The sequence below is a fragment of the Pristis pectinata genome, chromosome 6, assembly GCF_009764475.1.
Source record: "Pristis pectinata isolate sPriPec2 chromosome 6, sPriPec2.1.pri, whole genome shotgun sequence".
Taxonomy (NCBI): domain Eukaryota; kingdom Metazoa; phylum Chordata; class Chondrichthyes; order Rhinopristiformes; family Pristidae; genus Pristis; species Pristis pectinata.
In genome coordinates this window covers 10,371,479-10,397,843 of record NC_067410.1, presented here as the reverse complement: position 1 = coordinate 10,397,843, position 26,365 = coordinate 10,371,479, and the positions used below count along the sequence as shown (strand labels likewise).

The 26,365-nt window shown below is 43.5% G+C and overlaps 1 protein-coding gene across 3 annotated transcripts in view; it reads left to right on the top strand.

Annotated features, from left to right (window-relative positions):
* The window catches only part of LOC127571393 (ubiquitin-like modifier-activating enzyme 1), a 258,873-nt gene that overhangs the window by 175,397 nt on the left and 57,111 nt on the right, over positions 1-26,365 (top strand). For all 3 annotated transcript variants that reach the window (XM_052017709.1, XM_052017710.1, XM_052017711.1), the window contains exon 22: positions 3,510-3,701. In XM_052017709.1, coding sequence (XP_051873669.1) covers positions 3,510-3,701 — 192 coding nt within the window. The remainder of the gene's footprint in view (positions 1-3,509; positions 3,702-26,365) is intronic.

The following is a 26,365-nucleotide window of genomic DNA, read 5'->3' as shown; positions in this document are numbered from 1 at the left end:
TATTGAACTGAACCCTTGATGAGGGCGTGTAAGGTTGGTGCAGAGGGACTTTCCCTGGTTTCATGGGCTAATTTATCCTCTAACCAACATAACAGAAACAGGTCTATGGCAGATACCATCTCCCTGGCCCTACACTCATTTCTGGAGCATTCAGACAGTAAAGACACCTTGGTTAGACTATTATTTATTGACTACAGTTCCGCCTTCAATACCAAGCAAACTCATCACCAAACTCCGAGACCTGGGACTCAACACCTCCCTTTGCAACTGGATCCTTGACTTCCTGACCAACAGACCGCAATCAGTAAGGATAGGCAGCAACACCTCTGGCACGATTATTCTCAACACTGGTGCCACACAGGGCTGCATCCTCAGCCCTCTACTCTACTCCCTACACACTCATGACTGCATGGCCAGATTCTGCTCTAACTCCGTTTACAAATTTGCAGATGATACCACTTTAGTAGGCCCTATCTCAAATAACAATGAGTCAGAGTACAGGAAGGAGAGAGAGAGCTTAGTGACATGGTGTCATGACAACAACCTTTCCCTCAATATCAGCAACACAAAAGAGCTGGTCATTGACTTCAAGAAAGGGGGCGGTACACATGCACCTGTCTACATCAATGGTGCTGAGGTCGAGAGGGTTGAGAGCTTCAAGTTCCTAGGAGTGAACATCACCTGGTCCAACCATGTAGACACCATGGCCAAGAAAACTCACCAGCGCTTCTACTTCCTCAGGAGGCTAAAGAAATTTGGCATGTCCCCTTTGACGCTCACCAACTTTTATCAATACACCATAGAAAGCATCCTATCTGGATGCATCACGGCTTGGTACAGCAACTGGTCTGCCCAGGACCACAAGAAACTGCAGAGAGTTGTGGACACAGCTCAACATATCACAGAAACCAGTCTCCCCTCCATGGACTCTTGTCTATACCTCTCACTGCCTTGGTAAAGCAGCCAGCATAAACAAAGACCCCACCGACCTGGGACATTCTCTCTTCTCCCCTCTCCCATCAGGTAGAAGATACAATAGCCTGAAAGCACGTACCACCAGGCTCAAGGACAGCTTCTATCCCACAGTTATAAGACTGTTGAATGGTTCTCTAGTGCAATAAGGTGGACTCTTGACCTCACAATCTACCTCACTATGATCTTGTGCCTTATTATCTGCCTGCACTGCACTTTCTCTGTAGCTGTGACACTTTACTCTGCATTCTGTATTGTTTTACCTTGTGCTACCTCAATACACAGTGTAATGAATTAATCTGTATGAACGGTATGCAAGACAAGTTTTTCACTGTACTTTGGTACAAATGACAATAATAAACCAATTCCAATAAACAGATGGTTTAATCAAGTTGCTGTTCATGGAAGTTTGCTAAGCAAAAGTTTTCTGCAACTTTTCCCAAATTTCAATGTCTCAGAAGTTCTTTATTAGACTTTTGGGGTGTCCTGTGTGAATGTCATTGTATAAATGTAAAGTCTTCTTATTGTGAGATGGAGAGAGTATCTTAGTTACAGTGGGATGCAGTGAAGAACGTGTAGGGTGACAACTAATTTCAGTCTGGAACTGTAATCAGATGAAGCCAACCCCAATGATCTTTTCCCAACTGATTCAGCGCAGTGCCTGCATGCAGTCGAATGATGTCACCCAGAAACTAACACCAGCGGAGGCTGACTGGGCGAAGCCAGACAGTCCTGCCTATAATTACTAACCTGGATGACACATGGGTTTAAATCCTTTGAGTGAGAATAACACCTAGTGGTCTTGTTGTCACAACTGCTGCCAAAATTAAAAAAGTCTTAATTTGGTGCAGAGGTAAAGATTCAGTCCCTGCTATATATTTTTTGCTTTGAAAGCATTAACAATAATTGGATTTCTCTATCTGCAATCTTTGTAAATTACCAGTTGATTTCCCAAAGGGTTCCTCATTAACAGAAATAAATAGGTCTGTCTACTCCCATCACTGTCTCTGCCTGCCTCTTGATTTCTAATTATTTCCACCTTCTTCCGTTGCTGAATGTGTGTCTTCCTCCCTTTCTGTCTCTCTTCTTTTGCACATTTCCATTGGGATTAGGACATCGTGGTGCCATTGTGTCAAATGAGTGACACCAAGTCAGGACATTTTACATTATATATCCATGTATTACCAACTCACTATTATCTGTTTTACATGAATCAGATTCATTATGACTGACTTAGGTGATGTGAAATTTGTTGTCTTGCAATAACAGTACAGTGCAAAGACATAAAATTATTATAAATTGCAAAAATAAATAAATAGTGCAAAATAAAAGGAATAACAAGGTAGTGTTCATGGACCATTCAAAAATCTGATGGCGGAGGGGAAGAAGCTGTTTCTGAATCATTGAGTGTTGGTCTTCAGGCTCCTGTACCTCCTCCTCGATGGTAGTAACGAGAAGACGTTATTTCACCAGAGCTTCATACAATTTCAATTTGATTTTACTCTCATATCAAACTCTCTTGCAAAGAAGACCAACAAAGAGTCAAAGTCAAAGTCGAGTTTATTGTCATATGCACAAGTACATGTGTGCACAGGTGCAATGAAAAACTTACTTGCAGCAGCATCACATGCACATAGCATTAGATACACAACATTCACAAGAAAAAAACATAAATTAAATGAATTATACTCAATTTTTACAAGAAAGAACAGAATTAGAACAAAAAAAACAAAGTCCTTTGTAGTCTAAAGTGGTCATTGTGTTGCTATGCTGAAGTAGTGATCAGGGTTGTGCAGGTTGGTTCAAGAACCAAATGGCTGAAGGGAAGTAGCTGTTCCTGAACCTGGTGGTGTGGGACTTCAGGCTTCTGTACCTCCTGCCCGATGGTAGCTGTGAGAAGATGGCATGGCCCAGGATCTTTGATGATAGATGTACCATTTGCCCTCCTATTTGCTTGCTGTACCTGCAGGTTAACTTACTGTAATTCTTGTACAAAGGCACATGGGACTTCCTAAAATCTTGGCCAAGGACACTATAAAAAATTCTCCTGTTCTTCTTAAAAATAGTGGCCTTAGCTTCTGTTTCCTTGAGCTGATACCCTTCAGAGTCTCGGTCTAACATCTCATGAACTAGACAGCACCTTCAATAATAGAGCACTCCCTGAGCCATGCACTACGGGATCATAAATAACATGAGAGATAGACTGAGAGTAGGCCATGTGCACCTTCAGTTCAAGATCACAGCTCAACTTCATTTCCCATTCCCTATGTCCCTCACAGTCCATAAATTTATTGAACTTAGCCTTGAGTGTATCCACTGATAAGTATTCATACTCTCTGGGTAGAGAATTCCAAAGAGTCTGGTTTAGTGACTTCAAAGGGTTTGCCTCAACTTTTTTGCTCAGGTGTCTTGAGCAGAATTAAATCCACAACTCTATGACTCTGAGGCAAAAGTAGAATTTAAGTATAAGGTTGTGTGTGTCTTTAGTACTGAAGGCCAATTTCCTTCAGCCTTTGTCTTATCATTTTGTGTTGCAGAGCAAACTGATTGCTGGAAGGATCATCCCTGCGATCGCCACCACCACAGCTGCAGTGGCTGGGCTGGTGTGCTTGGAGCTCTACAAGGTGGTGCAGGGTCACAGGCCAAGAATTGCCTACAGGAATAGCTTCATCAATTTGGCCTTGCCTTTGTTTGCCTTCTCAATGCCTGTATCTCCTACCAAAAAGAAGGTAAGTGGGCTCATCTGCCCCACTGTCTTAAGCCTGAGCTAAACAGAAGGTAAGTGGCTTCATCTCCACCAATGTCTTTAGCCTGTGGTATGACGGACAGTTCACCATCTGGCACAGAGTGCTGCAGCACACCTCTGGACCTCACGGAGCCCCACCTTAAAATACCTTCAGCACCAAGGAAAGGAATCAAATTTTGGCTGATTAAATCCAATCTTGTTGACGTAATTTCCAACTGAGCAGTGAGGGCCTTCCATGGCACTGAACTCTGATCTGCCCTTGTGCTGTCATACCACACACAGTGTATCGTTGCTGAATGAATTGTACCAGGAAGGTATCATCAGATACTGCTAATTCCACCTTTATTAGTAGGCTCTGTTTCTCAGCAACCATAAAGCTTGAGGGACTTCTGGAATCCATTTACACAACCATCCTGACTCATAAATAGATTCAGATCCAAGACCTGGAGGAGGGAGGATCAGAGCCAGAGGGAACTGGGAGTATTTTGGACAAAAGATCAACCTTTGTTGTTGATCCCTGTAAAATCTCCAGGTTTTTTTCATTCATTTGAAATTGCTCTCACCATTTAGTATAGATCCACAGAGCCTCACATAAAGAAGCAATAATATTAGAGGAAGCATTTAGTTCTAAAATAAAGCTTAGGTCTGGATAAAGGTCTGGAAGGTTAGGTCCCATGGAATCCAGGGAGAGTTAGTTAGATGGATTCAAAATTGGCTCGGAGCTAGGAAGCAGAGGGTGGTGGTTGAAGGTGGTTCCTTGGAATGGAGACCAGTGACTATGGTGTGCCTCAGGGGTCGGTGTTGGGACCTTGTTATTTGTTATTTATATAAATGATTTGGATACGAATGCAAAAGGCTTGATCAGTAAGTTTGCGGTTGACATGAAATTAAGTGGTGTTGTTGATAGTGAAGAAGGTTATCGTAGATTACAGGGGGATCTTGACCGGTTAGGGAAGTGGGCTGAGGAGTGGCAAATGGATTTCAATACAGATAAGTGTGAAGTGATGCATTTTGGAAAGTCAAACCAGCATAGGACTTGTACTGTGAACGGTAGGGCACTAGGGAGTGTAATGGAACAGAGGGACCAAGGAGTGCAAGTGCATAGTTCGTTGAAAGCGGCGTCACAGGTAGACAGGGTGGTGAAAAAGGCATTTAGCATGCTGGCCTTCATCAGTCAGGGCACTGAGTATAGGAGTTGGGACATTATATTGCAGTTGTACAAGTCATTGGTGAGGCCGCACTTGGAGTACTGTGTACAGTTTTGGTCGCCCTGTTGTAGGAAAGATGTGGTTAAATTGGAAAGAGTGCGGAAAAGATTTACAAGGATGTTGCCAGGACTAGAGGGCCTGAGATATAGGGAGAGGTTGGCCAGGCTAGGACTTTATTCCTTGGAGTATAGGAGAATGAGGGGTGATCTTATAGAGGTTTATAAAATCATGGGAAGGGCAAAGCTAAGGTGACAGTGTTTTCTCCAGGGTAGGGGAGTCCAAAACTAGTGGGCATAGATTTAGGGTGAGAGGCGAAAGATTTAAAAGGGACTTGAGGGGCAACTTTTTCACACTGAGAGTGGTGAGTGTATGGAACGAGCTGCCAGAGGAAGTGGTTGAGGCAGGTACAATACAATCATTTAAGAAGCACTTGGATAGGTACATGGAGGGGCAGGACTTAGAGGGATATGGGCCGAACACAGGAAATTGGGACGAGATGGATGGGCACTGTGGTCGGCAAGGACTGGTTGGGCCGAAGGGCCTGTATCCGTACTGTATTGCTCTTTGGCTCAAGAAAAGGAGCATTGAAGAAACAAACCTATTAAGAGTGTGATGGAGTAATATTAAACTATCATCACTGTATCTGGAAAAGATACTTTGTTTAAATTATCAATTAATCTCTTGCTTTTTGCAACAAAAGAGTTGTGTTAACAAGAGTCATTCATGAATACCTGCATGTTGCCCTCCTCCCTGGGTCAGATGTGACTGAGGAACCATCCAGCTCAATCCCCCAGGTTGCCAGGAAAATAGCCTTATTGAGGCTTCATCAGAAAGTTACACAAACTGTAATGATATTCCTGCCTAAAAGGTAATTCCACTGATAACATTGATATCAAAGAATCATTAAATGACGCAATACCGAATGAGGCCATTCAGCACATCATGTCTGTGCCAAAGTCTGCTTGTCTAATTAACCTCAGTGTTGAGTTGTCTAATTAATCTCAGTTCCTTAGCCCTGTAATTCTTTTCCCTTCAACTATTTATCCAATTCCGTTTTGAATTGTAATAATCTGCTTTCAATGGTGCACTCTGCATCACAACAATCTCCTGTGTGAAAATATAACATTCCTGTGTCACCTTCTGGTTCTTTTTACTTCTTTACCCTCAGTCAGCACTTATTACCCATCCATAATGCCCTTGAGAAGGTGATGGTGGGTCACCATCTTAAACCACTGTTGTCCCATTGATTGAGGTACTCCCTCAGTGTTGTCGGGCAGGGAGGTCCAGGATTATTATACTTGGCCACGGTAATGCTACTAACTGCCAAGGGGAGATGGGTAGACACTTTCGTGTTGCCTGTTAATTTTGTAGCATGAATGTTATTTGCCACTTATCAGCCCATGACTAAATGATGCCCAGATCCTGCTGCTATGCTAAATTGCAAAGTAGCACAACTGGTAGAGCTGCTACCTCACAACTCCAGTGAACTGGGTTCAATCCTGACCTCCAATGCCCCATTTTTCAATGATTCATCTCTGCATGGTAGATCTTCATCCATGTCTCTGAATATATTGAGAGTCATTTTTAAATGTTAAATATTCTGCTTGTTATGCCATGCATTATTTTAGCGTGAGAGCACACTTACACATAATTCATGGATTCATAGAGATTTATAGAGTCGTACAGCATAGAAACAGGCCCAATTCATCCATGCCAACCAAGGCGCCTAATTAACCCCATTTGCCTGCTTTTGGCCCATATCCCTCTAAACCCTTCCTATCCATGTACCTGTCCAAATGTTTCTTTAAGCGTCGTAATTGTACCCACCTCTACCACCTCCTCTGGCTGCTCTTTCCATAAGCCCACAACCTCTTGTGTGAAAAACATGCCTGTCAGATGCCCTTTAAATCTTTCCCCTCTCACCTTCAGCCAATACTCTCTAGATTTAGACTCTCCTACCTCAGGAGAAAGAATGTGACTACCTACCCTGTCTATAAGGTCACCCGTCAGCCTCCCTCACTCCAGGGAAAACAGCCCCAGCCTAATCTTATAACTCAAGCCCTCCAGTCCCGGCAATATCCTTCTGAATCTTTTCTGCACTCCCTCTAGGTTAAGCACATCCTTCCAAGACAGGTCCACCCCAAGTTATGGCAGGGTTCCGATCCTGAGAACCATTTGTAACCCAAAAAAAGTTTTCAAGTTGGGAATGCGGCCACTCGGCAATGTACTTAAATTAAAACGTAGGCCAACCAATGGCAATGGGTATTAAACCAGGGCGTTTAACTCAACCTTCAGATATTGCCGCAAAGTGAGTTCACACATGGCAGAAGATGCCAGCAGCCCCGCAGCAGCTGGCACATCCATCCCCGCTGATCTGCTAAACACTCGTTCCTACGTATAGGCTGTACATAAGTCGGGCACTCATAATCTGTGGAGAACCTGTAGCGTGGTGACCAGAGCTGCACACAATACTCCAAGTGATGTCTAAGCAGCACGAAGGACATTCACTGAAGCAGTCTGTGAAACCTGACACCCATCTGGCAAACATCACATGATCCAGGTAATCTGTGAAACGGGAAGAGTTCGAGAGCAATGACCTGAGCACAGATGTGCCTCTTCCTGACAATATCACATTAGGACTTCTGTTCAGGATCAGTTGAAAGTAGTTTTTGTTGTGGTGACCCAGCAGAACCAGATGGAGGTGCAGATGGTGGCTGTATGTTCTGTTCCATCATAAGTGCTCTGCCTTAAAGGTTATCAAAAAGCATATTCAAAGAATAACATCAATTAAAGGAATACTTCTTGTAAAATAGAATGAGGTCCATGATGGATCTAATGTTTAATTCACCATCCTGTATGATGATATAATCTAAGGAAGACACAGGTTCAGGCTGTGCTGATCTTAAAGGAAAGTTCATGAAATTATATAGCACCTTGCACAACTATCTGGAATGCCCCAATGTGTCATTGGAGTCATAGAGTCATACAGCACGGAAGCAGGCCCTTTGGCCCAACTGGGCTATGCCGACCAACATGCCCATCCAAGTTAGTCCCATTTGCCAGCGTTTGGCCCATAAGCTTCTAAACCTTTCCTATCCATGTGCCTATCCATGTGCCTGTCCAACTGCCTTTTAAAGGTTTTATTGTACCTGCCTCAACCACTTCCTTTGGCAGCTTATTCCACATACATACCACCCTCTGTGTAAAGGAATTGCCCATCAAGTTGAGATAGACTCTTGACCTCACAATCTACCTTGTTATGACCTTGCACCTTATTGTCTCCCTGTAGCTGTGACACTTTATATTTTGTTATTGTTTTTACCCTTTACTACCTCAACGCACTGTGTAATGAATTGATCTGTACGATTGGTATGCAAAATAAGTTTTTCACTGTACCTCAGTACAAGTGACAATAATACACCAATACCAATACGCTCTCACCTTAAACCTATGCCCTCTAGTTCTTGGTGCCCCAACCCTGGGAAAAAGACTGAGTGCATTCACCCGGTTTATGCCCCTCATGATTTTGTACACCTCTATAAGATAAGATATTTATTTATTAGTCACATGTACATCGAAACACACAGTGAAATACGTCTTTTTGCGTTACTAAGAATGTGCTGGGGGCAGCCCGCAAGTGTCGCCGCTCTTCCGTCGCCAACATACCATGCCCACAGCTCCTAACCCGTACGTCTTTGGAATGTGGGAGGAAACTGGAGCACCCAGAGGAAACCCACGCAGATCACCTCTCAGTCTCCTCTCAACAGTCAGTGTTGCAATGTAGGTAAAATAGGAGGCAAAATGTGCAGCACTCCCTCTGAGCTGGTACAGGAGTGTCACCCTAGACTTTGTGTCTGGACCCACAGGCAGGGAAAGCAGAAAACAGTCAAGTATTAGAGCATATTTTGAATACTTCTGTCCCTCAACACTGCACAAGGAGGCACAGAGTACAGCCGGGCAGATTGCCCTGACAGCTCAGCGCTGGCAGAGTGCCAGAAGCTTATTCCCCCGCCATCTGATTTTACTCAGGTTTCTCAAAGGAACAGACAGAACTGGTTTTACTTTGGGATGACCCCAGCTGGCCCCTGAACTTTGAACTCCAGGACCTAACGCTATTCACTGAAAGCCTGAGACCTCTGAGAGTCTGTGTGGACAGAACTGTGTCTCCCTCCAATCTGGGCACGCAGGTTTCTTTGTTCCCAAGAACTCCCACACATCGCTTGAAATGGGGGAAATTAAACCTTGATGCTGTCTTTGATACAACCAAAACTAAGTAAGATTTTGGCCCAATCTAGAGTCAGTGAATGAGGTTGGACTATTGCCAACATTTTGCTCCAGCAACGAGCTGGTTGATGTATTTTAGACTCCAATGTAAGAATGAAGAAGACCCTTGGGCTGAGGTGGCCAAGCAGTTGTGTCAGTTGACCACAGTCACACACAAATTTTTACCTCGTTCTCCATTTGAAGAGGGTTTGGCCACATTTCTTAGAGATGTCTTGATGCAACAAACAATCTGCTGGAGGAATTCAGCGGGTCGAGCAGCGTCTGTGGGAGGAAAGGAATTGTCAACGCTTCAGGTCAAAACCCTGCATCGGCGTCCTGATGCAGGGTTTCAGCCCAAAACGTCGACAGTTCCTTTCCCCCCACAGATGCTGCTCGACCTGCTGAGTTCCTCCAGCAGATTGTTTGTTGCTCCAGATTCCAGCATCTGCAGTCTCTTGTGGCTCCAATGTCCTGATATAGTTCAGCTTGCACAGGTCTTTCCAAAACAGGGTCAAACCCCACTGTCTACTCAACAGGATCAATGGCAAAAGTGGTTGGTTCCAGTCAAAATCCTCCACCAGAACCTCTATTGTACCTTAGAGTCGAGGTTGGGTGTGATCATGGTTCCACAAAGGCTCGTGGGATTATAATCCAGTCTTCAGGGTTTCCTCAAGTCATTGTGCAGTGAAATTTTCACGTTTGTTATCATCTGCTTGAGGGAATCATAGAATCATACAGCATAGAAACAGGCCCTACAACTCACCGAGTCCACACCTACCATCAAGCACCCATTATGCTCCTTCCACTGACCCCGTTTTATTTCCCCCAACATTCCCATCAACTCCCCCAAGGTTCCCCCACTCATCTACACACAAGGGGCAATTTTGCAGTGGCCTTTAACCTACCAACCTGTCGTCTTTGGGATGTGGGAGGAAATCGGACCACCCAGAGGAAACCCATGTGGTCACAGACTGAACATGTAATCTGCACACAACAGCACCGGGGGTCAGGATTGAACCCAAGTCACTTTAGCTGTGAGGTAGCAGCTCCACTAGTTGTACCACTGTGCCAGCCCAACAGCGCCACTGTGCCAGTATGTATTAGAGGTGGTTCTTTTATGTAGAGGCTGGATGTTTTGGGCATTAGGAGCCAGTCGTCAGGAGCTGTGCACATACTGTGATTGAACTGTGGTCAAGAGATTTAGTGTGACTGCTCTGAGACCTACACACAGCATTGAGGAACCAAAAGTACCAGGATATTGCACTTAATTGGCACCTCTCGCATATAAACCCCATCATTGGTGAGCCGAGGAGGACATAAATCACGCCAGCAACAGAACCAGTTACAACCCTCCCTTTGTCCAAAATGCCACACTTGCCCTACTACAGTCACTGCAGTATTAGAAGAAGGGATCTTTGCTCCCAGGGACACTAAGGATAAGTGAAGTTGTAGCACTGGAGCCTCTTTCTAGTTGAATCTGAAAACCACATTGAAGTAAGAGCCATCATAGTCTGCATGAAACCACTATCACATTACGCCAAGGCCTTACCTTCCCTATCTCTGAAACCCCTTTCAGTTCTACAGCTCTCTGGGATGTCTGTGTTCTTCCATTTCTGGCCCCTTGCTTGATTTCCTTGCCAAGTACTGTAAGTCCCTCCCTGAATCCCTCTTCCTTCTCCTCCTCCAAGACATTTCTCAAAAGCCACCCTTTGCCCAACGATCTGTCCACCTGTTCCAAAGCTTCCTTCGCTCATTTGGTGTCAGGTTTGCCTGACTGCGATCTTCTGAAGTACCTGAGGAGAAAAGCTCCATCGTGTGTGGTACTGAGAGAATACTGCACTGTCACAGGTGCCAAATAATAGAATGAGAGTCTTGGGTAAGTGTAAGTGGGTGCTTGATGGTTGGCACATACCAAAGGGTCTGTTTCTGTGCTGTAAGACACTGTGGCTCAATCTTTCATATGGGACTTTAAACTGTCTGCTTGTGGGATCCTCCTATAAAAGATCTCACAACAATATTTCATGGAAGAGGGGAGTTACACTCAGTATACTTGATAATATTTCACCTCTCTATCAAAGTCAAAGTCAAGTTTATTGTCATATGCACATGTCCATGTGTGCACAGGTGCAATGAAAAACATACTTGCAGCAGCATCACAGGCACAGAGCATCATGTAAGCAGCATTCACAAGAAAAACATAACAACATAAATTATACACAATTTTTGCAAGAAAAAACACCATTAGAAAAAAATACAAAATCCATCTTAGTGATCAAAGTGGTCTTAGTGTTGTTATACTGAGGTAGTGATTAGGGTTGTGCCGGTTGGTTCAAGAACCAAGTGGCTGAAAAGAAGTAGCTGTTCCTGAACCTGGTGGTGTGGGACTTCAGGCTTCTGTACCTCCTGCCCGATGGTAGCTGTGAGAAGATGGCACGGCCCGGATGGTGGGGATCTTTGATGATGGATGTTGCCTCCTTGAGGCAGCGCCTCCTGTAGATACTACCGATGGTGGGAAGGGATGTGCCTGTGATGTATTGGGCTGAGCCCACTACTCTCTGCAGCTTCTTACATTCCTGCGCATTCGAATTGCCGTACCAGACTTGATGCAACCAGTCAAGATACTTTCAACAGTACATGATACTGAAACAGATTTTCTGATCATTATTGCTGTCAGATTGGTGGGTGATCTACATGACAACTGTAACTATACTTTAGAACTTCTGCAATGCAGGTAAAGTGCATTGGGAGATAGATTCACAGAAACAACCCACCATGTTCTATGCTGACCATCAAGCACCTATCTAAACTAATCACAGTGTACTGAAAGGTTTTATATAAATACACATCTGTCTTTCCTTATTTCTGGGGACATTCTATGGGATTGAAGGTTGTTTTGTAACTCCATATTGCTGATGTGCGTCTTCCTGTGGACCCCTGGAGGGGTTGACCAACCTTATGACATGTGGCTCACAGTGACACAATGGATGGAATATTTTAGAGCTCTGCTGTGCATTTTGTTGATGGTATATTTTCTTCCTTCGCACCTCTGCCATAAATCCTTCAGGATTTGGAACTAAGACTGCGGGTGGGTGTGAGGGAGTGAAAATAAAGTCCCTTATGTCATTTGAAGGCAGTAGGCAGTCATAATTCCAGGATCAGCATCCCCCTCCTGTTAAAAGGCAGCTTTCATTTGCTGTTTACAACAGATGCTTTGCAAGGTGCCTTGCCCTGGGCTTAGTCCTCCAGTCTCCATGGCAATATTAGGTATCATGCACAGTCACTTAAACTGCAATTACCTAACTTTTAATTTCAGCTTTACGCACGAAAAATTTACCCCATCCTAACTGGTTATGGCGTATAACTCTATCTGTCCTTTCTCAGCTGCTTCCAGTCAGTTAACATCCTTGCTGTTGGATGATTAAACTGACAGCCTCCTATAATGTGCATCTGACAGCTTCAGACAGATGGCTCCATAGTTCATAAGTAAACAGTGCACAAGTATTTCACTGTAGTTCATTAATGAAGCGCTCTAATAGTGCACAGTCAACCCCAGACTTAGAGTGATAAATTCTAAAGCACCAGACAGATTCACGGTCTTCCTACATTTTATAAGAATTCCAATGGACTAGCCCATTTCCTCTTTGCAGTGGTAGCTGTGGCTTTATGGATAGTACTCTCACTTCTGAGTCAGAAGGTTGTGGGTTCAAATCCCAGTCCAGAGACTTCAGCACAGAAACCTAGCCAGGCAACCCACTACAATATTGAGCCCGTTGCAATAATACCCTATCAGAAGTATTGTTTACCAGACTGATTCCTGGGATGTTGGGACTGTTGTATGAGTAAAGACTGGGTGGACTCGACCTGTATTCACTATAGTTTAGAAGAATGAGAGGAAATCTCAATTGAAACATACAAAGTTCTGACAGGGCTTGACAAACTAGATGCAGGAAGTATGTTTCGCCTGGCTAGGGTGTGTCCCAAACCAGGGATCACAAAATAAAGAGCAACAAACAATCTGCTGGAGGAACTCAGCGTGTCGAGCAGCATCTGTGGGGGTGGGGGGGTTGGTGGGGAAGGAATTGTCAACGTTTCGGATTGAAACCCTGCATGAGGATTCGTGACTCACCAGAGACTGAGGGGAGACCTGATAGAAATTTATAAAATTCTGAGAGGCATAGATAAAGTAGACAGCCGGTATCTTTATCCCTGGGTCAAAATGCCAAATATTAGAGGTGAGAGGGGCAAAGTTCAGAGGAGATGTGTGGGGCAAGTTCTTTACACAGAGAGTGGTGGGTGCCTGGAATGCGCTGCCAGGGGTGGTGGTGGAGGCAGATACAATAGAGGTGTTTAAGAGGCTGTTAGATAGGCACACAAATATGCAAAGAGTGGAGAGATGTGAACCACATGCCGGCAGAAGGGTTGCTCTAGGTGCTGCTCGACCCACTGAGATCCTCCAGCAGATTGTTGCTCCAGATTCCAGCATCTGCAAGCCTCTTGTGTCTCCATCACAAAATAAGGGATAGCACTGAGACAAGGAGAAAATTCTGCACTCTGAGGCTGGGGAACCTATGGAACTCTCCACCACAGAAGGAGGCCGAGTTGCTGAATATATTTAAGGAGATAGATAGATTTCTAGACACAGCAGGCATCAAGAGCGCAGACATATTAATTTGAGAGGCTCAGCCTTGATCAGAGTGAATGATGAACAAACTCAAAGAGCTGAATGGCCTGCTTTTTTTTCTGTGTTTCTATGTACTTTGGATGAGATGTCAAACTTAAGCTCTGTCTGCACTCTCAAGTGATGATGAAAGATCCTTTGGTAATAATTTAAAAGGCATTTGAGTTAACCTCATGTTTCTGGCCAATATCACTCCATCACTAAATGAGATTATCTGTTTATTTTTGCTGGTTGTGGGATCTTGCTGTATGTTTCCAATTTTGGAACAGTGATTTCAATTTTTAAAAATGCATTGGCTGTAAAAGGCTGTGAAAGGGGTTGTGGAAATGCATGTTTTTTAATTGCACTATCCCTCTTTTCCACAATGGAAAACTCTGGAGTTCTTCAGTCCTTTGATCTACAGGGCTTCTTCAACCAGATGTTTGCCATTACCTGATTTTCGTCACCTTCTCGTACCCTTGTCAGTTTTGGTCATGTCTTACATTATGGGTCTTCATCTTCCACCACAGCCTCACACATAAGGACACCTCCCCTGGCCTGGAATTCTCAAGCTTCAGCCTATTCACTACCTTATGCAGAATGGCAGTCAATCAAATTATTCCCCACTCTTGATCACAGCATTCCCTGGTTACCAAGAGTTTACTAACGTGTAGTCACTTGACTTTATCCCTGGTGCTGAGGTCATAGAGTCAGGTCCTTCGCCCCAACTCATCCGTGCCACCAAGTTGCCTCCCTGAATTAGTCCCATTTGCCTGCATTTGGCCCAGTTCCCTCTAAACCTTTCCTATCCATGTACCTGTCCAAATGTCTTTTAAACATTGTAATTGTACCCAGCATTTCCTTTGGCAGCTTTACCCTCTGCTTGAAAAAGTTGCCCCTCAACTCCCCTTTAAATCTTTCCCCTCTCACCTTAAATCTACGCTTTAGACTCCCCTACCCTGGGAAAAAGGACTGTGACCATTCGCCTTATCTACGCCCCTCATGATTTTACAAACCTCTATAAGGTCTCACCTCAGTCTCCTGTGCTTCAGGGAAAAAAAAACAGCCTATCCAGTCTCTCCTTATAACTCAAGCCCCCTAGTCCCAGTAACATCCTCGTGAATCTTTTCTGCATCCTTTCCAGCTTAATGACATCCTTCCTATAGCTAGGCAACCAGAACTGCACATATGGTCAATTCCATATGTATGCTGCATATGCCAAGCTGTACTTGTCTATTGCCAAAACCACCTACTATTGCATCATTTAATGATGCACCGCCTCATTTCCCTGAACAACACTGACTTTCAAACTCATCTGTTCCTGACCCCGCTCGATTACACCTTGTGGAGTCATAGAAGCATAGGATTATACACAGAAACAGGCCCTTCAGCACCAAGTCTTCACTCACCATCAAGCACCCATTTACACTAATCCCATTTTATTCTCCCCACATTCCCAGCAGCTCCCCCCAGATTCTACACAGCATTAAGGATATTTAACAGACTCTTAGATAGCCACATGAATGATAGAAAAATGGGGGGCTATGTGGGAGGGAAGGGTTAGCTCGATCTTAGAGCAGGATAAAATGTCAGCACAACATTGTAGGCCGAAGGGCTTGTACTGTGTCGTAATGTTCTATGTTCTAAGGGGCGATTTACAGTGGCCAATTAACTTACCAACCCACACATCTTTGGGATGTGGGAGGAAACTGGAGCACCCAAGGGGAACCCACATGGTCCCCAGGGAGAACATGCAAAGTCCGATCTGATGACCCCCGAGGTCAGGTTTGAACCTGGGTCACTGGGGCTGTGAGGCAGCAGCTTGTAGAGCTGCACCACTGTGCTGCCTCAGGTTACAAGCACTCCCCTCTTTCCAAGCTTCTTCATTGCTCCAGCTACCAAAAAGCTGTCCTCCTGGGCTTCTGGGTTTCCATCCTACAAATTTCCAACACACCAAGCATTCCCATCCAAGCCCTACTTTGTGCCAAGTCCTCCCCTCCCATCACCCTTACCCTCGCTATTATTCACCCCATGCCCCCCAACTGATATTCAAATCTTCTTTTCCTGATTTCAGTCACCTCCACCTTCACCCCTCACCCCATTCCACAGACGTTACCAACGTCAGCCACAGGAACCAGATCACGTTCCTGGATCAACTGACTCCTGCCCCCTTCATGTCTTCTATTCCACCCCCATCATCTGCATACACCACCTGTCCTCTGTAAAGCTGTGACATTTATTAAGAGCCTCCACTGCCAAATTATAAAATCATTATTTTTATGTAAAATTTCACTTTGCTATATGAACACAATCAGTTTCTTTTAAGCTGACAGATACAGAAATGCAAATTCAGACAATCCCCAGTAACGTATTTCCGTCTGTAGGGATCCTGTCCTTAAAAGATACATCAACATTTGATATTCATCCCTATCACAGTCACCTTGTTTAAAAATGGATTTTTTAACCAATTCTTCTTGTTCTCATTACTTGCTAATTTAACAATGTTGATTTGATGAATTTTATTGGGCAGATCAGCAGTGCTGCTCTTTGAGTGATTAAACATAGACAAAGTGAATGCACTCAGTCTATTTCCCAGGCTTGAGGAGTCAAGAACTAGAGGGAATAGGTTTGAGGTGAGAGGGGAGAGATTTAATAGGAACTTAAGGGGCAACTTTTTTACACAGAGTATGTGCAATGAGCTGTCGGTTTAGGCCCGTACAATAACAACATTTAAAAGACAGTTGTACAGGTACATGGATTGGAAAGGTTTAGAAGGTTATGGGCCAAACGCTGGCAAATGGACTAGCTTGGATGGGCATCTTGGATGGCATGGACCAGTTGGGCCAAAGGGCCTGTTTCCATTCTGCATGACTCTATGATTCTAAACACTTAGATTTTGTGCTCAAATGTGTTTATATTAGTTGACCAGAAAGAGCACAGGAGATGCTAAGAAAGCAGAAGAAAACATGAGGGAAAAGGAGCCAAAAATCTAGACCTTCAACTGAATTTCCCACTGTTTCCCACTGAATATTCTCCCTGTTTTTTTCATTTTCCTAAACATAGATTTTAGCAGATGGGAGATTGTTCACTTGGCCAAGAAACTTCAGCCTTCTTTCACCAGTTCATAGGGATTCTTCAGTTCAGTGACACTGGCAATAGCATAGTGGCCAGTTCCGCACTTCCCAGGCTATGACAACCAAACACATTGCCAAAACTTGAACTTTAAAGAGGTTGGCTCAGATTGGAGGTGGCAAGCTTTCACTGAAACAAACCAAAGAGGCTGTTGCTTCTAAACCGTGCAGGGTACCCGCAGGGTTAAAATGATTAGTAGATAGAAGGTTACCAGAAGCACAGCCAGTGGGTCTGTAAAACGCAGCCATGTCCCACGAGGCAGGAGATCAGTTTCATGCTTTAGGGCTAATTTACTGCAGTTATCAAGCAACAGTGGTGATTGGATTTCAAGCTGATTATTGCACATGTCACCATTATTCCAGATATACAACCCCGCAAAAATCACTCCCTTACTAAATGACAGGAAAATCCATTTGTGTTACAGTATAATTGAATCAGAATGACAGTTTATTACCGGAACTAGGCTAGTAGTTGGCTGGCTTGGTGTAATTAAAATCATTTTAAGTCTCCAAAAAAATATATATATATCCATGAAACATTCTCTCTCTCTCTCTCTCTCTCACACACACACACACACACACACACACACACACACACACACACACACACACACACACACACACACACACTCACACAGAGGAATTAGCAGCTGGACTCAGGCAAGGGATCACAAAGAATGGTTACATCAGTGTCTCCGTTGTAGAGAAAACTGTAATAGTATTCAGATGGAAGCGTTCGTCTATCCGTGCCAAAATAGTTGGTTGTCTATCTGAGATAAAACATGCTGAACCTATCGCTGTGCCAGCTCTCAGGTTTTGTAGTTTTGGGTTTCAGCCCAAGTGGAATGTGATCTTGAGGCATGATATCTTAACATTTCAATCCAAGTATTTCAAAATATAATGAGAGGCTGAGGGAGGAGAAAGAGAAACACAGACACGCAGGCACAAATAGTCACATGTATTCACAGACACACACACACACACACACACAGACACACACACACACACATGTGCATGCAAACATGAACTCGCTCAGATACATTCAGTCAGACACATCAATCCACATAGGCACAGATGTATGCCTGAACACATGCACACACACACACAAACAGATGCATGCATGCACAGATGCAGATGTATACACATACATAGACAATGCACATGAATGCATAGAGAAGCATAAATGTTCCCATGTCCTCCCATACACTCTCATAACCAAATACACGCATGCGCGTGCGCACACACACGCACACACTCATGCACACCTACACAAGCATGCACACAATCACACTTTCTGACACAGGCATTCTCACACAATAACACACCTGTAGTGCCCAGATGCAGTCACACAAACATAAGCCTGTATGCAGTCACAGATATGAGAATGGACATACTCAAACACACAAATGCACATAGAGAGAAGTACACTCATTCACGTGTGCATCTTTGAGCAGGCTGAGAAGTGATAATTCTTAAGTGAATCTTTTAGAAGGAATTACCTTTGAGTGTTGCATTGATATAATGTAAAAAGGGATTAAAACTGATGCAGATGGAGAAGGAGCAATGGTTCAATGATAGAATTTAGAAATTTATTTTAGAAGGCTGAGAGAAGTTCATAGAGTTATATAGTTCAGAGAGAGGTGATTTAGCTAATCCAACCTGTGAAGCTCTTTGAAAAAGCCTTTCATTCTCTCTTTGGTATAATTTTCCATTTTCTTTTCTCAATTCCCCTTTGAACATTATTTAACACCACACTTCCAGGCAGTGCCTTTCAGATCATAGCAACTTTCTTCCAAGCTTTCCGTTATCTCTTTAATAAAAGAAATAAATAGTCCAGGCTTTGGAGCTGATACAGAGGTAAAGGGCTGGAGCAGACATTGCAAGATTCACAACTTTATCCTGGAGTCTCAGAGAGTTTTATAGTCCTTTTAGTTCTCAGTTACACAGCAGGAGTTTTAGGATCAAGATGTTCCTGCAACTTTTAACTGCTGCAAGGAGTTACAATCAACCTCGATATTCTTCTCTTTCTTGATCCTCCATTTTTTATTTTTTTTTATTTATTTGGTAGTATCGAAGCAGCTGACACTATGTGAGCTGACAGTGTGCATCAGCAACTCTGTATATCTTGTTCAATGCCCTTACCAATTAGGTTAATGAGTTAATGGGAGATATGAGGCTGGGAATCCTGCCCAGTAAATACAAGGGCTTGGACACTCCTGGTTTATGAATCAATTAACTGGTGGAAATTCTGTTGAAGATAATTTTTCTCTTGCCCATATTTTTTTCCCTTTTGTGGTTAGGATATGCCAAGGCCCCGCCTTCCCTCTCAGATGAATATAAAAGATCCCACAGTTCGATTCCGAAGAAGAGCAGGGGAGTTCTTGCCAACATCCTGACCAGTATTTATCCCTCAATCAAGGTCTCTTAAGAAAAGCAGGCAATTTGAGTGTAATCCCATTCCTGCTTGTGGCACAATGTTAAGTGCACATTGGCTTCCATTTCTCATACATTGCATTTCAAAAGTACCTCATTTATTATAAATAAAAACAAAAGCATATTTATATAGCAGCTTTAACATTGCAAAGTATCCCGAAGACCTTCACAGGGGCATTATCAAACCAATATTCACACTGAAGCAGATAAGGAGATGGGGCAGATTTCCAAAATCTTGGTCAGAGAGGGAGATTTTGAGGGGTACTACATAGAGTGACAATATTTTGCCAGACGTAGTTTGGATAATTCCCATGTCACATCAGCCTGATGACTAAATTGCTGCATGCGACTCAGATTAATTTAATGTCCACTCCTGGAGAATTTTCTCTGCTTTGATTGGGAAAAGTTGCTGTTGTTTCTGTCATCCTTTTCTCTTTAATTAGAATGTTTTCTTTGTACAGTGACAATACCATACAACGTGAGGAGGCTCCGCACCTCCAACTCATTGGCTGATACACTGTTGTCAATAGATACGGTGCTTTAGGAGATCCTTAAAAGAGGAAACGGAGATGGATGGGTTCATGGAGCAAATCTAAAGCTTAGGATCTTGAAAGAGAAGGGCAAGGTCATCTATGGTGGAAGTGATCCAATGTGGGAATGACTGAGAGGCAAAAATTGGAAAAGTGGAGATAAGCTAGAGATCTGAAGAGGCTTGAGAAGGTCCTGGAGGAATCTGAAAACAAGGATGAGAATTTTTTAAATTATTAACTGAGATCCCATATAGTTCAAGAAGCACTAGGGAAGGAGGTGGACAGTACTTGGTGTCAAAGTCAAAGTCGAGTTTATTGCCATTTGCACAAGTACATGTCTGCACAGGTGCAATGAAAAACTCACTTGCAGCAGCATCACAGGCACGTAGCATCAGATACATAACATTCACAAGAAAAACATGAACTAAACATAAATTATGCACATTTTTTACAAGAAAGAACATAACTAGAACAATAAAAAATGAGGTCCATTGTAGTGCAAAGTGGTCGTAGTGTTACTATACAGAGTTACTAATTAGGGTTGTGCAGGTTGGTTCAAGAACCAGAGGATGAAGGGAAGTAGCTGTTCCTGAACCTGATGGTGTGGGACTTCAGGCTTCTATACCTCCTGCCTGATGGTAGCTGCGAGAAGATGGCATGGCCTGGATGGCAGGAATCCTTGATGATAGATATTGCCTTCTTGAAGCTCTCCCTCATGTAGGTACTACCAGCGGTGGGGAGTTAGGACACAGACAGCGGGGTTCTGAATGGAACCACAAACCAAACTTACTGGGGGGGGGGGGGGGTGCTGATAGGAGTGCATTGGAATAGTTGTGTATGGATAGTAAAGGTGCAGATAAGGGTTTTGGTTGCCATTACTTGAGGCAGGGATAAAGACAGATGAAGTCCTGGCACCACTGTAACAATGAAATCCTTGTCTTACATAGCACCTGTGAAGAACTAACAGGAATCTAACCATGTGGGTGCAGTCACCGTGAAACCATGAAATCACCAGATACTTTGCTTCCTATTTTCCAACCTGTAAACAAACCATTGAATGGCTCTCAGTTCAGTAGAACTGTTTTGGCAAAGTGATGTAGGACAGGGTGATAGGGTGATAAAGTAATGGGAGGGTTGGGGTCAGTGAGGTGGAGACTTGCTTTCAGGGAACCCTAGACCATAGATGATTCTTTAGTATTAATTAAAGTGGGACTGTTATACTTCCTAATGGGGAGAGCTATTCTTCAACATTTGGCTTTTGCCAGTTGTCGAAGGAAATGTTCAATTGGAGCTTTGATGAGACAAATATAGAATCTGCTGTGAAAATTATCCCTGTGTAGCTTCACAGTCTATCAAGTATTTTAACATTTTTCTTTCATTGTTCTTCTAAACATGAATCTGGTGTAAAAGACACGGGCATTTCAATAACCGCAGATGTAATGAACAGTGTGATTGGTACAGAACCCTTTTCCAGGAGAAAATGAAATTTCCAATACAGAATACAAATTTTCACAACAGTGTATTCAGCAAGAAGCTAAAAGGTCAAATAGTATTGCAGCAGTGTATGTGCCTCTGTTTGTGAACAAGATAAAGCATTCATTGAGATCCTTCAATGAGTCCTCAGTGCCTGTTTAACAGAGTTTGCAGTCTAAATACTCCAGCTTTGTTCAGGTTGGTAAATATGGAACTAATTTTCTCGTAGACTTCCTTTGCCCAGTAGGAGCATGAATAGAAAGAGAGGACAGCACGTGTAATTGGTTTCAGTAATAAACTCCTTCTGAGATGGACTTCAGAAGGTTTTCATTGTAAGTTACAATGTGAAAGAAGAGGCACTTCCTGCTGAAGGGTCGACACATATTGAAACCAGATTGCCATGAGTCTTCTGATCTCTGGTTCACTTCAGATACATCACAGACGCACTGTCTTAAAACAGGCCTTTATCACTTTTTAAGGAAAGATTGGATTCAGTAGCATCTTACTGTGTCTCTTTTAACACTTTCACTGCCACATTCCTTGGGGAACAATTGTGCTTAGTGTGTAAAGCATGTTGAACTGACTTGTGAAGTGATTCTAGATAGGCAAGGATACATCAAGTCAACAATTTCACCAAAGGTATTTGGAGCATTGATCTTTACGTTGTGAGACCTGAATGTGAATCCAGACTATCGGGTCCTGACTCAATTACGCAGGAGATTGAGGGGTGACCTGATAGAGGTGTATAAGATCATGAGGGGCATAGACAGGGTGAAAGCATATGGTCTTTGTTCCGGGGAGGGGCTGCTAAAAACAAGAGGGCATAGGTTTAAGACAGGAGGTAAGAGAATTAAAAGGGACATCGGGGCAACAAAGGCTGGTGCGTATTTGGAATGAGCTGCCAGAAATAGTGGTTGAGGCGGACACATTAGCGACATTCAAAAGCCATCTAGATCAGTACATGGATAGGAGAGGTTTAGAAGGCTATGGGCCAAATGCAGGCAGATGATACTAGCTTGGCATGGATGAGTTGGGCCGAAGGGCCTGTTTCTGTGCTGTATGACTCTATGCCTCTAATTCCTGCATCCCAGTCAGAAGGGAACAGTTTCAAGAGCTCCTCCAGGACTTGAACATAGGCCAACAATTTACAAAGGAGGCTACAATTTGTGCTGGAGGTAATTCAAGTAAAATGTTAAATCAAAGTCCTTGAGGGTGAGTATAAAAATTCTTGCGGCACTATTTGAAAAAGCAAGGAATTTTTTCCAATTACTTTGCCAATGTTCTTCCCTCAATCAGTATCACAAAAAAAAATCAGCTGTTTATTTATCTGAATAGCAAAATTCAAAAAATAGTCCAGATGAAGGGTCTCGACCCGAAACGTCGACTGTGCATTTCCCTCCATAGATGCTGGCTGACCTGCTGAGTTCCTCCAGCATTTGGTGCGTTGCTCCAGATTCCAGCATCTGCAGAATCTCTTGTGTCTCAAAATTCAAACCTTATTGTGTGCAACTGGCACTTGAATTTCTTGGCCTTTTTATCATTGCTTGATAAACTCCACTGGGCCAACTTAATTCACGGATTCTGCCCTTGGTTTAGAGACATCATCTAGGCCAATATTTTTTCAGTTACCGAAAAAATTCATTTTTCTTGGATGGGACTCCAAAATGATATGGGATATGATAAGATATCTTTATTAGTCACATGTACATCGAAACACACAGTGAAATGCTTCTTTTGCGTGGAGTGTTCTGGAGGCAGCCTACAAGTGTCGCCACACTTCCAGCGCCAACATAGCATGCCTACAACTTCCTAACCCGTACGTCTTTGGAATGTGGGAGGGAACCGGAGCACCCGGAGGAAACCCACGCAGACACGGGGAGAGCGTACAAACTCCTTACAGGCAGTGGCCAGAATTGATCCTGGGTTGCTGGCGCTGTAAAGCGTTATGCTAACTGTTACACTACCATGATACCAGTGTGCAGTAGCACTATGGTTAATTTGCTGAATTACTCATCCCGAAGCCTGGATAAATGTTCTGGAATTCAAATCCCATCACATTAGTTGAGAAATTTAAATTAATTAAATAAATCTGGAAGTAAACAGCTAGCTTACAACTGGTGACAACGAAGCTATCAAACTGCAATAAATTCCCATCAGGTTCACTAATGTTCTGCAAGGAAGACATTGATCCTTTGATTTATAAGCAACGGTGGCACTGCAGGTAGTGTGGCTTTCTCTGAGTTTCAGTGACCCCCATTTGATCTTGACCTTGGGTACTGTCTATGTGGAGTTTGCACGTTCTCCCTATGTCAGTGTGGGTTTCCCCTGGGGTTCTGTTTTTCTCTAGTTAGTAGGTTCATTGACTGTAGGTGGGTAGTAGGAAAATTGAGGGGGAGGGGGTGGATGTTATTGGCCGCGTGAGAGAATAGGTTGTGGGAAATAAGTGGGGGAATGGGATTGGTGGGATTGTTCTGAGAGAAAGCACAGACTCGATCAGCTGAATGGCCTCCTATACTGTAACAAAATATTAAAAAATGGAAATATGATATGCTTGTCTTGCCAGTGATGTGCATATGCTGTGAAAAAAAAAACAGGAAAATATTTTGGGGATCTTTATACTTAATTCTGTTAGTTTTGAATTGTGTCATTCAAGGACTATCATTGACTAGGAGGTCAATTGCATTATGTCACATATGACAGAAAGGTCACAACATGGAAGAAGGCTGTTCAGCCTATTGAATCCATACAGTGAAAGAGCCATCTAACCAGTCATACCCCAGTCCTCTCCCCATCGCCGTGAAAATTCTCTTTTCAGACACATCCAGCTTTTCATAGGATGCTCAATTGAATCTCTCTCCACTATTACTCCTGCAGTGCATTCCAGAACCCAACCACTTACTGTGTAAAAATGGTTTTTCCTCGAGTTACTTCAGGTTCTTTTTCCAACCACCTTTATTCGTGACCCCTCTGCCACTGGGAACAGGTCCTCACTACCTATACTCTTCATGATTTTAGGTAGTTCTCTTTGCTCTGCTCCAACCCCAGCTTCTCCAGACTATCTACATAATTAAAGTCCCTCATCTCTGGAATCATTTTGGTAAATCTCTTTTGCACCGTCTCTAAAACCTTTAAAAGTTTCCTAAATTGTGGCACATAGAACTAGGCACAGTACTCCATCTGTGACTGAACCAGTACTTCGTAAACATTCATCGTGACTTCTTTGCTCTTGTACTCTGAGCCTCTAATTATAAAACCCAGACAGTAGTGTAGCGGTTAGTGTAACTCTATTACAGCACCAGCGACCCGGGTTCAATTCCTGCCGCTGCATGTAAGGAGTTTGTACGTTCTCCCTGTGTTTATGTGGGTTTCCTCCAGGTGTTCCGGTTTCCTCCCACATTCCAAAGATGTACGGGTTAGGAAGTTGTGGGCATGCTATGTTGGCGCCAGAAGTGTGCGACACTTGCGGGCTGCCCCCAGAACACTCTACGCAAAAAAGCTGCATTTCACTGTGTGTTTCGATGTACATGTGACTAATAAAGATCTTATCTATATATTATTTTAAACACATTCTCAACCTGCTCTGAATGAACCACGTACATATACACCAACATGTACCAGGAGTTTGTTCAGACCTTTAGGTAGTGTATTCATACATGCATTTTTGTTTTGCCAAAGCTGTTGATCGGTACCCACCTTCAAATGTAATTAATCCCAGATGCAAGTCTACACTTTGAGCATCTTAAATGCGGCTTTTGAGTCAAAGAACTCCACATACAGGCAGCCCCTGTTCCTAGGAAGATTCATAACCCAAAAGGTTCACAAGTCAGAAATGAACAGAAGCAGCTGTGATGGGAGAGCGAGCAGGTGCGAGAAGAGTGGCCGCCAGCCGGCCTCACTGACTCAGCGAGTGAGGGAGTGAGTCTGTTTGGCTCCACCCAGCCGCCCTCCTCAATTGTTGCGGCTGTGGGGTGTGTGGGAGAGAGAGGAAATGCCCTGTTCCCACCCAGCAGAAGATGCCTACAGCACTGAGCAGCCAGCAAATCCATCCCCATCCATCCCTCCGGTCTCCCGAACACTTGTTCATACGTACAGGCTGCCCGTAAGTCAGGTGTTTGTAACCGGGGGAGGACCAGTGTATGAGAATGGCTGGAGGAACTACAGGCATCTGGTGGTATGGATCCTGGTCAGACTTTAATGAGGTTCCACTCTGGCCACGTGGTTTGCACTAACACTATAAAACGTCTTTCTTTAAATAGAGCTGTAAGCCAGCAGAAGTGGATATAATCTGAGGAAGGAATGTGGTGTCTTGGACAGTGCAGTGAGATCAGTGGACCTTTGAAATAAATGACCCAAGTGGCAGGCTCGTTTCTCCAGCAGTTGTGCACTCGGGCCAAAACAAACAGTGAAGACGCCAACTTTTGAAGGAAAATATTTAACCCTTTTGATTTAGCTGCTTGGATTGATGCAGTTTTTATAACACCTGTCTTGGATTTCAGATGGTTTGCAGTAAACCCCATTTGACAACTCTGTCTATTCCACAAAAAAGTGATGCATGACCCCAGGCTCAAGTCAAGAGAGAGAGAGAGAGAAAAGATATTAGAAACAGATTTTGATTCTCTTACATCCATCCTTTCAGCCTGTCAGAGAATTGTGCCGTTTCACATCTGGTGAACTGATGATGGGATCTTTTAATATTTGGACTTAGTATTGAGATATGATTCCCTGTCTCTGGAATTCTAATCTTTTCCATTGATCAAAGCATTTCCACCAACACTGTAAAATATCTTTCTCCAAACAAAGCTCTGAGCCAGTCAAAGTGTATATAATTGCAAGGAAAGAATGTAGTCCGTTGGCAATGAACTAAACGGCTTCAATAATGTCTGGATTTTTTGTTTGGCTGTTACCCCTCTGTAAACTCCTCTGGGCCTATAACCCTCCAAACTATCTGTGTT